This window comes from Gracilinanus agilis, chromosome 6 (genome assembly GCF_016433145.1).
Source record: "Gracilinanus agilis isolate LMUSP501 chromosome 6, AgileGrace, whole genome shotgun sequence".
Taxonomy (NCBI): Eukaryota; Metazoa; Chordata; class Mammalia; order Didelphimorphia; family Didelphidae; genus Gracilinanus; species Gracilinanus agilis.
The window spans coordinates 43,707,369-43,722,858 of record NC_058135.1 but is presented as its reverse complement, the minus strand read 5'-3'; the positions used below and the strand labels follow the sequence as shown (position 1 = coordinate 43,722,858).

The 15,490-nt window shown below is 40.1% G+C and overlaps 1 protein-coding gene across 1 annotated transcript in view; it reads right to left on the bottom strand.

Annotated features, from left to right (window-relative positions):
• The window catches only part of RAP1GDS1 (Rap1 GTPase-GDP dissociation stimulator 1), a 286,184-nt gene extending 275,812 nt beyond the window's left edge, over positions 1-10,372 (bottom strand). Inside the window, exons 1-3 of the mRNA XM_044681621.1 lie at positions 10,286-10,372; positions 6,552-6,835; positions 6,243-6,499 (exon numbers count right to left, since the gene is read on the bottom strand). Of these exons, the coding sequence (XP_044537556.1) occupies positions 6,243-6,499; positions 6,552-6,835; positions 10,286-10,372 (628 nt within the window). The remainder of the gene's footprint in view (positions 1-6,242; positions 6,500-6,551; positions 6,836-10,285) is intronic.
• Between the last annotated feature and the right edge of the window lie 5,118 nt (positions 10,373-15,490).

Genomic DNA, 15,490 nt, shown 5'->3' with positions numbered 1-15,490 from the left:
ACAAAATAGTATACCTGTCAGATCTCTGGGAAAGGAAAGATTTTAAAACCAAGCAAGAGTTAGAGAAAATTACAAAATGTAAATTAAATGGTTTTGATTATATTAAGCTAAAAAGCTTTTGTACAAACAAAAACAATATAGCAAAATCAGAAGGGAAACAACAAATTGGGAAAAAAATCTTTATAACGAAAAACTCTGACAGGGGTCTAATTATTCAAATATACAAGGAGTTAAATCAATTGTATAAAAAAATCAAGCCATTCCCCAATTGATAAATGGGCAAGAGACATGAATAGGCAATTTTCAGGTAAAGAAATCAGAAGTATCAATAAGCACATGAGAAAGTGTTCTAAATGTCTAATAATTAGAGAAATGCAAATCAAAACAACTCTGAGGTATCACCTCACACCTAGCAGATTGGCTAAAATGAAAGAAGGGGAGAGTAATGAATGCTGGAGGGGATGTGGCAAAATTGGGACATTAATGCATTGCTGGTGGAGTTGTGAACTGATCCAACCATTCTGGCTGGCAATTTGCAACTATGCTCAAAGGGCTATAAAAGAATGCCTTCCCTTTGATCTAGCCATACCATTGCTGGGTTTGTACCCCAAAGAGATCATAGATAAACAGACTTGTACGAAAATATTTATAGCTGCGCTTTTTGTAGTGGCAAAGAACTGGAAAATGAGGGTATGTCCTTCAATTGGGGAATGGCTGAACAAATTGTGGTATATGCTGGTGATGGAATACTATTGTGCTCAAAGGAATAATAAACTAGAGGAGTTCCAGGTGAACTGGAAAGACCTCCAGGAACTGATGCAGAGTGAAAGGATCAGAGCCAGAAGAACACTGTACACAGAGACTGACATACTATGGTAAAATCGAATGTAATGGACTTCTGTACCAGCAGAAAGCAATGACACAGGACAGCTCTGAGGGATTTATGGTAAAGAACGCTACCCACATTCAGAGGAAGATCTGCAGGAGAGGAAACATATAAGAAAAACAACTACTTGAACGTATGGGTTGAGGCAGACATGATTGGGGATGTAGACTCGAAACGACCACACCAATGCAACTATCAACAATTTGGAAATAGGTTTTGATCAAGGACACATGATAAAACCAGTGGAAATGTGCGTCGGCCATGGTTGGGGGGGCGTGCGGGGGGTTAAGGGGAAAGTAGGAGCATGAATCATGTAACCATGTTAAAAATGATTATAAATAAATGTTTAAAAAATTAAAAAAAAAAAGATACACACACAAAAAAAAACTGAGGCTGAAAGAAGGTAAATTACTTTCCCAGCATTACAACGTAAGTGCCAGAGGCAAGTCTTCCTGACTCCAAGTCCAATGTTCCAATCTACCACAACAGAGGTGTCAAACTGACTCTCCAAGAAAACAACAAACCTGACTAAAATGCATTATAAATTAAAAGAAAATACAACACAGATGATGCCAATGTGTGGTTTTCTAAGTCAATATGTTGCCTGGATCAGTTTCTATATGAATTTAACACCACTACCTCATACCACCTGCCTCATAATTTTTGTTAGTAGTACTTAATCTCTCTTATCCTAAAAGAAGTCAAATAATACTAAGTAAAAACTAAACTTAGTTTTAGTTCCCAAGAGTGGTTCGGATCTCCCCCTCCATACCAAACCCTTCTAATTAACCCAGAGAAAGTACACTGGACAATAAAGATGAGTAACTCTCAAGCAAATTACAAGAGATTTTGGAAGCCTCCCTATAGAGGTTTAAAAGATGCTAAGTATGTTCAACAATATGTATACTTGATCCTTTGCCCTGGGAGGTCCTTGGAAGCAGAAAATTTACTAAGTGTATAAACATTTATTCTTCCTATAATTCTATAATGCCTGCTGCAGTGGCTGATGACATATATGCAATCATCCTTACAAGAATCTGCCCTAAACTTAAATAGTCATCACAACTAATAGAAATCTGGGCTTAAAAGAGCAAGAATATTTTTGAAGAGGATTTGATTTAGAGGAGAAAAGAAGGTTGCAGGGATCTCTACTTTAAAGCACTGATGCGCCCCAACTTCAATGTACAATCACTATGACAATGATAAATGTGAAATGAAACAACTGAAAATGTGGTAAACTCACCAAAATGTAGGACAGAATACCTTCAGATCTCCCTACAAGTGGCTTTACTTGTTTTTTACCATGAAATCTCAGAACTCACTGAACAAAATGTACCTACCATACTATTAGGTGAAATGCAGCTACAACTGGAATGAAAGTGTACCACTACTCCATTATAAACCTAATTCACACTTGGGAAAGAGTCAGTGTCAAAGACCTAAGGAAACCCCTGCTACCAAGGTAGATCAGCAACAAAAGAGCACCTCCAAACAGCTGTCTGGGACACAATGAGGGGTTTTGTAATTTGTCCAGGGTAACAAATATAGCATAAATCAGAGGCAAGATTTGAACTCAGGTTTTCCTTACATTGACATTTATTTATCTACTACTCCTTGCTGCCTATTTATAATCCAAAATAAAACAATGTTATTTCACATGACCATAAATCTTGAGCTGGAAGGGACCTCAACCCTACATTTTACAAAAGATGAAGATGAAGCCCAGAGAAGTAAATGACTAAAGATCATAGGATCTGGAAAAGAACTTAGAATTCATCAAAGAGGTTAAGATTGCCTAGGGTCATAGTAAGACTCGAATCTGTGTTTCCGAACTCCAGTTAGGGCATTACACCAATGACGACATTAAAGGAATTTCTAACATGATAAACAGTCCATTTATAAACATCCCACACAACTGAGACAACTTAGAGTTCTTCTCCCATCTAACTGACTGCCCATTCCAAATGGCCCATAAAAAAATCAACAAAACAACAGCTTTTCAATCACCTTCATCATTGGAGTATCACACATATGCTGTGTTCATTCCCCTCCTCTTCTGAAGTATTCACAACTCACAAACGAATTTTACCTTAAACAGTTTTTTTCATGAAACATCCTTCTTAAGATCATTTTTCTTTCCCTTTCCTTACAACTACTACTGTCCAATTGAGGAACATTTCAAACCCTTTCTTCATCCTTTTTGTGGAGCCCAACCAATTCTAATCATCACTGATGCATATAACAGCACTAGTGATATATTTGTATCAAAAAAAAAAAAAAGAACCACAAGTTTTGAACTAAAATTAGATGTGAGCTCCTTGAGGGCAGGGGCTATTTTTGTCTTTCTTTGTATGCTTAGTCTTTGATATACTACTCACATAGTAAGCACTTAATAAATGCAAGATAACTGAAATTAAGTATCATTTTTTAAAAAGGGAGGAGTTCTCAATATTTCAACCCTTTAAACTGCAGAGAAGTGCCTTTCAAAATCTCAGCTGTCTTCAGCTACCTCTGGAACCTCCTTTACTTTTTTCTCTTTTCTCAAGCCCTAGCATTCAAGGTAAATTAGAAAATGAGCTTTTGCTAATGTTTTTCACTTTTGTTTAATAATGTTATAACAGACTTGTTTTCTACTACTGCCCATGTGACCATTTAAACCCCTTTGTAATCTCAGTTTCCTCGTGAAAAACTTGGACCAGATGGCCTGAGATCCTTTGGGGTTCTAGATCTATGTATAATATCAACTGTATTACAGTTAAATAGTCTTTCTATAGGTTAGCCTGGGAACCTAACCACCATCTGTGGGAAAAGGTTTTCTAAATTTCAAATAAGCAACCTTCAAACGAACTTCTGTTACATAACCATTCTTAAACTGGGGATTTCCCAAATTTCAGGGGTAGGAAGAGGGGAAGCAAAATGTGACAGTCAAAATTATCATCTGTCTATCTCATTAATTCCTGAATATTATGTTATACTCATCAACAAACTGACTCTCTATTCTTACAGAAATCAAATCAAGATATCTCAGTCTTTACAAAAAAAAAAAAAAAGAACCTAACAATTTGCAAAGAATTAGATGAGGTTCTAGATTGACAACCCACTCTCTGAGAATCACCCCATTCTTCAAGGAGGCAAATTTGGCTTGGTTTAAAAGACAGAGCTTTTATTTAATAGATATTCTATCGAAAACACTTTCAGATTTTGAAACTTTCCAGGAGACTTCCCATTTTCATGCTAACATGGCTAACCTCTCTACCTAGAGAGAATTGTAATTGCAGATTACCAAACCTACACTATGCTCAAATTGAAAGTAACAGAGAAGGGATAGGAAAATACCAAGTTCTAGAGATGTATTGTGGCATATGCCAACAGAGAAGATAAGGAAAGAAGAAAGGAAATTGTATTAGACAAGAGAGTGGAAGCATACTGAGAACCATGGAGAAGTATATTAGAGCACGCACCTTATTGCAGTGGAAAAGTATGCCTAACTGGAGTCAAAGGGCCTAGGTCTACCATATTAGGTGAAATGCAGCTACAACTGGAATGAAAGAGTACCACTATTCCACTATATACCTAATTCATACTTAGGGAAGAAGACAGGTCAGTGTCAAAGACCTAAGGAAACTCCTGCTACCAAGGTAGATCAGCAACTTACTCGGAAGAGCGGCCTAGGACACACTGGGAGGTTTTGTGACCTACTAAGGGTAACAAATATATATAGCAGAGGACTTGAACTCAGGTTTTCCTTGCTTAGAGCTGACGTTTATTTATCCACTACTCCAGGCTGTCTATAGTCCATACTGCAACAATGTTATTTCATAGGATCATAAATCTTGAGCTTCTGGGACCTCGGGGATCACTGACTATGTGATGTTCTAGCAAGACATTTTTCCTCTTTGAAATTAATTTTCTTCATCTGTAAAATGAATAGGTTAGACATGGTAACTTCCAAGGTAATCTAAGATCCTATTATGCAAAAAATCAGGCATTTGAGCTATATCAGACAGTTTGATTATTTTCATATTTACTATTTTTTACTTAATAGTTATATGTATAAAAGGATATAAAATAAATTGCTTTCACATTATTTAAAATGGTGCCACATTCACATAAACAAGAAACTTGGTAGTATATTTGTATATCATAAAAGCTGAAGAAAAATATTCTGCAAATTTGGAAGAGGAAGCTATGGAAATATCACTAGCCTAGGTAAATTCAGTAATAACATGCTACAACATTCAGTCTGCTATTTCCTAGTTTAGAACAAAACTAAAGGAACCCATAAAGTAAATCCATCCTAGCCAAATGCCCATTGGCAAGTACCCACACACATTAACAGCCCTGTGCCAATGTCAGAGCAGCTTAGTTGCTCTGCCTTTCTTCCTACTCATTCCTCATGGCCTCCTTCAGGCAGCTATTTAAGTCTGTGAAATCCTGTTCACTCTTTCCTTTCCTCTCCTTTTCTAAAATCATAGGTGAGTACCCTTTACCAATTATCTACCCATCTCCCATCCTTAAGCCTGACCAAAGCAAAACCCACTAAGAAGTGAGCAGTGCATGGATGAGGAAGTTGAAAGAAGTCACCTTCCTTCCAGCAGAAGCAGAGAGAAGGAAAGGCTAGGAAAAGCAAGGGAGGAATTCAAGGCAAATAGGAGGAAGGGAAGGCAAGACAGTAGTAGGAAAAGTAGGAAGGACAGCAGAAGGCAAAGGATGGAACAGGCAAAGGAAGGAACAGGCAAAGGAAGGAACAGGCAAAGGAGGTGATGGAGAGGTAGGGCAGAGGAAAGGCAAAGTAAATCCTGGGGGAAGGAGGAAAGGAAAAGAGGAAAAAAGAGGAAAGGGCAGGAGCTAGGAAGAGAAACAAGGTAAAGAAATGAGATGCAGAGGAAGGGGAAGAAAAGCAAAAAGGGGAGAGAAGAAGGGAGGGCAGGAGTCGAGAAGGAAGAAGAGGAAGCCAAGGGAGGAGAAAAGAAACCAGGGAGTTGAGGAGAAGCAAAGGAAAAAGCGAAGAAGTCAGGAGAGAAGGGAAGCCAGGGGAGGAGAGAAGAAGCAAAAGGGGAAAATCAGGGGAGGTGAAGAGAAGCAAAGAGAGGAGAAAAGCCAGGGTAGGAAAGGAGAAGTCAGGGAAGGATAAGGAAAAATAAGGGTGAAGAGAAGCAAAGAGAGGAGAGGAAAAGGCGAAGAGAAGAAGGGAAAAACACCGAAGGTAGAGAAGCCGGAGAGGACAGACAGAGCCGGGAGGGGCAGCAGGGGGGCGGGGGCCGCTGAGGGCGGAAGGAGAAGGCGGGGCGGTGGCCCGGCTGCAGCATCCCCTCCGCCGGTCTCTGGCTTCGGCTCCGGGGGCCGCACTACTCACCCATGGCTCCGAGGAGGGCGCGGGCTGTGGGCGCGGGCGCGGTCCTGCCTCCCGCGGGCTCCTCTCTTCTCCCGCAGCCCAGAGGGATCTCCAAAGAGAAGGCGCCGCCGCCGCCGCCGCCGCCGCCTGAATAGGTGCGGGTAGGCGGGCAGGGGCCGGGCCGGCGAAGCGAGCGGTGCAGAACGAGGCGAGGAGCAGCGGCGGCAGCGGCGGAGGAGGAGGCGGAGTTGTGCCGGCGGCTGAGCGCTCGCTCCCTTCTTGCCACCAAAAAGAAAAAAAAAAAACCCTAAACCTCGCACCCTGCCCTACTCACTGAGCATGCCCGAGAAGGGGGCGGGAGGAGCTCGAGGGGTTCGGGTTTTTGTTTTTTTTTCCCCCGGTCCTGTAAGTCTGTATGCTTGTGTGCGTGCCCGCGCGAAACCGGAGTACGGATTCTTCCTTCTTCCTGGGTTTAGCTGCAGCCGGGATGGGGTGGAGTCTACAGGCAACCTTACAGGGGCGGACCGTGTGGGCTGAGGGCGGAGCCAAGGCGGAATCTGCTTCTTCCATTGGAGTCGAGGAAGGCGGGACAAGAAATCCCTCTTTTCATTGGCCTAAAGCGGGAAACAGGGAAAAGAGTCCATTGGGGGGTAGGGGACAAGGGGCGTAGTGAGAAATCTGCTTCTCTTGTTAGGGGAAGGGGCAGAAAAAGAAGAATTCGCTCTTTCCATTGGCCTAAAGCGGGGGAAAAGAGGAGAGAAGAGACTAGAGTGGGCGGGAGCTAGGCGGGGAGAGCAATCGGCTCTTTTCCATTAGATGGAGTAACGCCTAGGCGGGAGAGGGCGGGACACAGAGAAGAATCCGCTTCTTTCATTGAGTGGATTGTTCGCTCCGGTCTCACTCTCCTCCCCGGCTCCAAGGCGAGCCACCTAAGAATTACGGTCACACCCACCCCTGCGTCTGAGGCGGGCTTCTTTTCAGGAAGGGCGGGGACAAACAGAACTGACAGAAGGACAATTCCAAGCCTGGGGGAGACGAGAACAGTGGGGGTTCGTCCCAAGCTAAACTGCTGCAGAGAAAGGACAGCGACTCTGGGGATCCTTATTTACTGAGGAGCAGGTAGGCTCCTAATGCGGTGTTTTTAGGAGCCTGCGTTTAACTGGAGGGTCGCTGAGACACGAAAAGTGACTAGAAATGTCTCGACTCTACGTAGTAAGCATTTACTAAGCGCCTGCTGTCTGTCAGACACAGTACTAAGGCCTTTGGAGAATGAGGGCTTCATCTTTCCCACTCGTGGTGGTGATAGGCCAACCCACTCCCTAGTAAAAGAGTGTGGATGTGATCAGTCATCCAACAGCGCTGAACCGGAGATGATGCCCCTCCCCCACCAAAAAAAAACCTATTCCCAACTTCTGGGCGTTAGAGGGACTCTGGAACTCTCAAATCTGTTTCCCGGCGACCACCTGAGTAGCAGAATCCAAAGACCAAATAAGTGAATGACCCTCAAATCTGACCTCAGGCACTTCCTAGCGGTGTGAACCTTGGCAAATCACTTAACCTACGTTGCCTACCGCTATTCTGCCTCGGAACCAATACACAGCATTGATTCTAAGACGGAAGGTATGGGAATAATAATAATAATAATAATAATAATAATAATAATAATAATAATAATAATAATAATAATAATGTGAATGGCCAATGCCTGAGGGAGCTTTTTCTGTAGAGCCACGCCCACGCTGATTGCTCCGCCCACTGTCTCCCTAGCTCCACCTATTCCATCCTCTCCCTGCCTAGGCTCCTGCAAGAATGACACCTTCAGCATTTGCTTTCCTTCCTCCTCTCCCAGCGCCTAAGAAAACCAGGAAAAGAGATATTTCCTTCACTCCCTGTCTCTCCCACCACTCCCACCCCACCACCCCCACTCAAAAGTGCACAGTGTGAGGCTGGCTTACTTACTGGGCATGCTCCTTCGGCAGGGAGAAGGTTTGGGGTCCTATGTAGAAAGCTTTCCTTCTACCCTGGGACCTCGCCCAGGTGCTGCTGTAATGATGGGGAACTAGAAAGAGAACCTCTGTGTCTGACTTTTGTGCCTTTCCCTAGATCCTATGTGATTTGGATTAGGAGCAGGTTTGAGCCAGGCTCTTCTCCAGGAGCCTGCCCAGGAGCCCCCCTTAGTAAAAAGGAAGAGGAGGGATGCAGAGTCAGCAACACGCCTCGGCAGCCTTGGCAGAAGTGTGGGGAAAATGCTAAATAGCTGAATCAGATTTTCTCTCTTTTCTCAGCTCATTCCTCCAGCCTTATTTTGTTCTTGTTCTCTCTCAAGTTTTGAGGAAGGGGTGACTTGCTTTTTTTCTTTAACCTGCAGTGTAAGCCATCTTTTACTCTTAAAAAAAATAGGTAGGCCTATAAAAACAACAGTCTGATATGGGTGTGTAATATTGCATATATATTGATTCAATTGCTGTACTGGTTGGTTTTGCTATACTATTTTCCTTTTTTTTCTTTAATCTTTGTTCCCAGAGATGGCTTCTTGGGTAGGAGAGGGAATGTATTCAGGAATGAATGTAATATAAAAGCAAAAAATATTTTTAAATTTTTTAATGAGGCTGAACACTAATTGTATCATTTGTCCAATACAATGTAAGACACTTAAAGACAGAGGATAGCTTTGTTTTTGTTTTTGTTTTTTCATTTTGTCTTTATATCCCTAATACAGTGTCTTGCTTTTTTAATCGGATCAAATAGGGATCTGTTTGGAAGTGATTTTCTAAACAGAAAATAAACCAAAACTCACAGGGGGGTAGAAGTAATAACAAAATGAAAAAATAGTTTAGCAAAATATACCAAAATGTGTCCTGTAGGATTTATCCTTTCTGATGTTACAGTAATGGCTGTAGAACTAGGGATTATAACATTACCTCCCTTCATTATCCCTCTTTTATTCTTAGATTGACATGTGAAAAGTGCCAACCACAGTGCTTTTCTCCCAGTAGACACTTAATAAATGTTTATTGACTTGGACTGAATATACTCTTGACTGAGAATAACACTATTCAGCTGGGGACAAGGAACAGGGATTTTTCAGGAAGCTCAAACATGAAAATGGCAAAAGATGAACAGAATGCCAACCTATCAAATTAGACCATCCTAACTAAACCATGAAGTGATAAATATAGCCAGATTTCCTTCAGCTATGTATATATTTTTTAATTTCACTCGGAGGTCACCAAGTCAAATGTTCTGGTTCTGAAAATAACTATTTTTAGACTTGATATGGTAGGACATAAGGAGCCATTGAAAAGTTTTTGAGTGAGACATGATGAAAACAACATTTAAGGAAGATAATGACAGGAATATGCCCATTTGTGTATGTGGAAGAAAAGAAAGAGATACATGTTTAGATAGTTGGAGGAAATAGATATATATAATTGGGGGAAAGTAATAGACAGTTTATTCTAGTTTATTAACAACAAAAATATTAATAATATATATCTGTCTAAAGATAACACTTCTGAGCTTGGTAAAAATAAACAAAAGAGGATTACCTTCTGGAGGATATTCATTAAAACAGAAGGAATACAACACAGGTGCTACTCTAAATTAATTTATATGTCAATCAAAGAGGATTTTAGATTAGAGACTTTTTTTTCCCCAGCCTCTATACAGTTCCTGTAAAGTTTTTGTTTTGGACTTCTGGTTAAGATGGCGGCAGAGTAAGGAGCAGCTGCTCGATCTCTCCTAACCAAAGCATACAGAACTCCTCAAGGGGACATAAAAACGAACCCAGACGAACGAAGGAACCCCACAACAGGGCGCAGCATTGAAGGTACGCAGAATCTGGGCATCTCCACGCTATAAAGGGGTGAAACAGCTCTCACTAAAACTCGAGAGGAAGAAGCCCCTCCCCCAGCCCCCACACCACACACCTCGCACAACACCAAGGCCAACGCACAAGAGTGAAAACAGAACAGGGGCAACCAGTAAATCACTAGCAGCCCCAGGGCTTGTACCTGTGTACTGCAAGAGGAGGGACCCCAAGTGGCTGGGGGGTGTGCACAGACTTTCCCTAGTGTCTGCACGGGCGAAGGCACTGCCTCGGCCGGGACAAAGATCTCTAAGGCAGGGACTTTCTGCACAGGTGAAGGCATCGCCCCAGGTGCGAATAAAGACCTCCAGCCCACTGACTTTCCCCTAGCTTCTGAGTGGGTAAAGGCAGTGCCTTAGACTAGAATAAATATCTCCAGCCCAGGCTTGGACTTCTAGTGAGGACCCAGATCAGATGGGAGTGGGGATGTGGAAGCAGCCGCTGAGACTGGTGAAGGAGCCTCGAGCAGAGGGGCAGACCGAGTTCTACCAGGAGGCCTGACCCCGAGGACAAGGAGAACAGAGCCCCTGGGAGCTTAGAAAGCGCAGGCAGACCCTGAGTGTGAAGACAAAGCTGAAAAGGGGCAGGGCTAACGATGGCAAGTGGAGAACTCCAGAAGAAGAAAAAGATTATCAAGAAAAACTCTGGAACACTCCACAACTTTTACACAGAGAAAATCCAGACAGCAGAGGAGGACAAACAAGTAATCATATCCAAACCTTACCAAATATTGAAAGCTAGTCACAAGCTATTGAAGAGTTCAAAAATGAGATGTTGAAGAAGATGGAAGAGATCTGGCAAGAAAATAACAGCTTAAAAGGAAGAATTTTACAATTGGAAAGTGAGGCTCAGAAATCAAATGAACTGATAAGCAAATTGAACACCAGAAATGACCAGATTGAAAAGGAAAACCAAAATATCATAGCCGAAAACCAAAAGATTATAGCCAAAAACCAGTCCTTAAAGGCTAGAACTGAAAAATTAGAACACAATGATCTCTCAAGACAACAAGAACAAATAAAACAAAGTTAAAAGACTGATAAAATAGAAGGAAACATGAAATATCTTAATGAGAAATTGACAGACCAAGAAAACCAGTCTAGAAGAAACAATTTGAGAATCATTGGTCTTCCAGAAAAGGCAGAAATTAATAGAAACTTGGACTCCATACTAAAAGAAATTATTCAGCAAAATTGCCCTGAAGTTCTACAACAAGAGGGCAATATAGACATTGAAAGGATCCATAGATCACCCTCTACACTGGACACAGAAAAGTCAACACCAAGGAATATAATAGCAAAATTCAAGAGCTTTCAAGTAAAAGAAAAAAATCTTACAAGAAGCCAGAAAGAGACAATTCAAATATCAAGGAGCATCAATCAGGATCACATGGGATCTGGCAGCCTCCACGCTAAAAGACCGCAAGGCTTGGAATATGATTTTCAGAAAGGCAAGAGAACTGCGCCTTCAGCCACGGATCAACTACCCATCAAAACTGACTATATGCTTCCAGGGCATTCAACAAAATTGAAGAATTCCAGGTATTTGCACAGAAAAGACCAGGGCTAATGGAAAGTTTGATACCCAACCACAAAAATCAAGAGAAACATGAAAAGGTAAATAAGAAACAGAGGGAAAAGAAAGAAAACTTATAATTTTTTAAACTTGACTCTTTAAGGGCTTAAATAAGATCTAATTATCTGTATTACTATGTGGAGAAATGCTATGTATAATTCTCTGTAGTGAACTCTATTCACTATTACAATATTCACTATTATAGCAACCAGAAGAATAATTCATAGGGAGAGGACAGGATACTAAATGGTCTAAGATGACATGCGGGGTGGGGAAAAGGGGGGGAATAGTAGGGGACACCAAGAAAAATCTGAGTAAATAAGAAAAATAGGATATTCTGTTACACACAAAGAGGGCATGGGAAGGGGAGGGGATAAATACTATTATAAGAAGGAGAAGAAGAGAGCATTAAGAGGTAATAATCAAACCTTACTCTCAGTGTAATCAATCCAGAGAGGGAAGAGTGGCTTTATTATCCATTCAGATAAAAAACTCTATCTAACCCTACTGAGAAAGTCAGAAGGGACAAACCAAAGGGAGTAGGGGAGCGGGGAGGTCAAAAAAGGGAGGGGAGAAGAAGGGGGAGGGAATTTCATAAACCCTTTAAAAAACAAAAATAGGGGAAAAACAAGGGAGGGGGAAGAAAGGGAAGTCAATCAAGGGAAGGGATAAGGGATACTGGCTCAAAGCAAACCACTGGTTTAAAAGAAAATAGTGTAAGAAGAAGGGGTGGGTCTAGGGGAGGATACAAAAATGTCAGTGAATGCACAACTGATAATTGTAACTCTGAATGTGAATGAGATAAACTCGCTCATAAAATGGAAGCAAATAGCAGAGTGGATCAGAAACCAAAATCCTACCATATATTTTCTACAAGAAACACATATGAGGCGGGTAGACACACACAAGTTTAAGGTTAAGGGCTAGAGCAAAATCTTTTGGGCGTCAAATGAAAAAAAGAAGGCAGGAGTGGCTATTATGATCTCTGACAAAGCCAAAGTAAAAATAGATAGGATTAAAAAAGACAGGGAAGGTCATTACATCCTGATTAAAGGCAGTATAAACAATGAGGAAATAACACTGCTCAATAAATATGCACCAAGTGGTATAGCATCCAAATTCATAAAGGAAAAAATGGCAGAGCTCAAGAAGGAAATAGATAGTAAAACCATAATAGTGGGAGATCTAAATATTCCTCTTTCAGATCTAGATAAACCAAACCGAAAAATAAATAAGAAAGAGGTAAGAGAGGTGAATGAAGTCCTAGAAAAATTAGATTTAATTGATATGTAGAGAAAAATAAATAGGGACAAAAAGGAATACACGTTCTTTTCAGCTGCACATGATACATTCACAAAGATTGACCATGTAATAGGACATAGAATCATTGCAAACAAATGCAAAAGAACAGATATAATAAATGTAACCTTCTCAGATCATAATGCAATAAAAATAATAATTAGTAAGGGCACCTGGACAGGCAAATCAAAAACCAATTGGAAATTAAACAATATGATTCTCAAAATCAATTTGTCAAAGAAGAAATCATAGAAACAATCAACAATTTCATTGAAGAGAATGACAATGATGAGACATCCACAGACAAACTCTGTGGGATGCAGCCAAGGCAGTACTCAGAGGGAAATTTATATCCTTGAATGCATATGTTAACAAATTAAGGAGGGCAGAGATTAATGAATTGGGTATGCAACTCAAAAAATTAGAAAGCGAACAAATTAAAAACCCTCAGATGAAAACTATATTAGAAATACTAAAAATTAAGGGAGAAATTAATAAAATTGATAGTAAAAGAACTATTGAATTAATAAATAAGACTAGAAGCTGGTATTTTGAAAAAACAGATAAAATAGACAAAGTACTGGTCAATCTAATAAGAAAAAGGAAAGAAAACCAAATTGACAGTATTAAAGATGAAAAGGGAGACCTCACCTCTAATGAAGGGAAAATTAAGGAAATCATTAAAAACTATTTCGCCCAATTATATGGCAACAAATATAACAATTTAGGAGATATGAATGAATATCTACAAAAATATAAACTGCCTAGATTAACAGCAGAAGAAATAGAATACCTAAATAATCCCATATTAGAAAAAGAAATTGAACAAGCCATCAAAGAACTCCCTAAGAAAAAATCACCAGGACCACATGGATTCACAAGTGAATTCTATCAGTGATAAATATTAAAAATGATAAATGCTTTTATAAATATATAAATTAGTATTTTAATTAAAGCCATGTTTATAGATAAAGTTATCAGACCACGCGCTTGTAAGCATTCAAAACTACCGCCTCCATTACTGTCTCCTGTTTCCTGGAAGCGCCTACTCGCAAAAGAGCCTACTGGCAAAAGAGCCCACTCCCTCCTAACCCAGGAGATTTAAACCCTTCCCTGCGTCAAGACGTAAGCCTTCCCAAGCCCAAAAACCGGAAACGGAAACCCGTTGGACCACGGGAAATGTAGTTTGATACATTTCCCAAATTTCACTTTTACAATTCACCGTGAGGTCCAGCAAAAAAAAAGGTTAGTCCTTTTTTCTTCGCTGGACCTGTAAAAATAAACAACTTCTAAATTTTTCAGGAATTTTGGGGATAAAAGAAATAGATGAACAAATGGTTAAAATTAGCTGCATTGATAAAAAACCAATTTGGGGGGCTGTCCCCCACTGGCTCAACAGTGTACAATTAAAACAATACATACAACTCAATTTCAACTCCCCATAGTTCCATCAACTGCACCCCAAAGTTCAAAGTTTGGTCTTCATGGTACAGTGAAGGCTTTTCAGACATCTTCATGTGTCCTCACCAAGCAAGTTCGTTGTCTGGATTCTGGGGAGATGGCAAGATCCTTATTCTGAAATTATTCTCAAAAGAATTTAAACTTTACATTATAGATTACAAAACATACATTTTCTTCTCAGATTTATACAATTTCAATTCCCCGTGAAATTACTCCTAAAAGAGTTAAATATACGTATATTTTACATTATCGGATTTTAAAAACATTTAACAGATATCCCCGTGAGGTAAATCTTAAACACACCTTTTTTTCTAAAAAAAAGGTACCTCAGGTCAGCTAAGGATGGCAAAATACAAAATACAAAATACAAAGAATAAAATTCAAGAAAAAAGAAGAAAAAAATTAACTTGTGAATGCAATGTGCAAAAATCTGGGGAAAATAAACTTAGACCTTTGAATGAAGGTCTAATTAAAGTGAATTCAGCAGTGTGCAATTACCCATTCAGGGCCAGGACTTAAGGAAAATGTCTCTCTCTGATCTGACTTATCATCAGCTTTTCAGGGAAGTGAGCCAAATAAATAACCAATCTTAGGTGCTTTCTAGGAATCTAAGTCGAGGGGACCCACGTCCTCTAAAGTTTTAGAAAAGACTGAGACTCCAGGACTCAAACCCCAATTGGCATAGAACTGCTATTATGCAGATCTTAGTCAGTCAAGTCTCTGACCATGTGCTTTCTTTAGCACTATTAATGGCTTTCATATTCCCTTCTGGAATCAGAGAGGCATTTAAATCACAGTCCTATAGGCTCAGGTATTTGCTGTAGAATCAGAAAAAGGATAAATAATGATTATATATGTACTTCCAGTACAAGATGATAAAAAGGAAAAATCAATTTCTCTCATTAAAAAAATGTTTTAAAAATCAAAAATATATATATAGCTTAGAACTAGAAGGGTTATGTTACCCAAAAATGAGACTTTCTGTGAGAGAAAGTGGGTTTTACAAAATAGCAGATTCACAATGCACATTCAGATAGAGTACCATTATTTCCAATAGCACATTTTA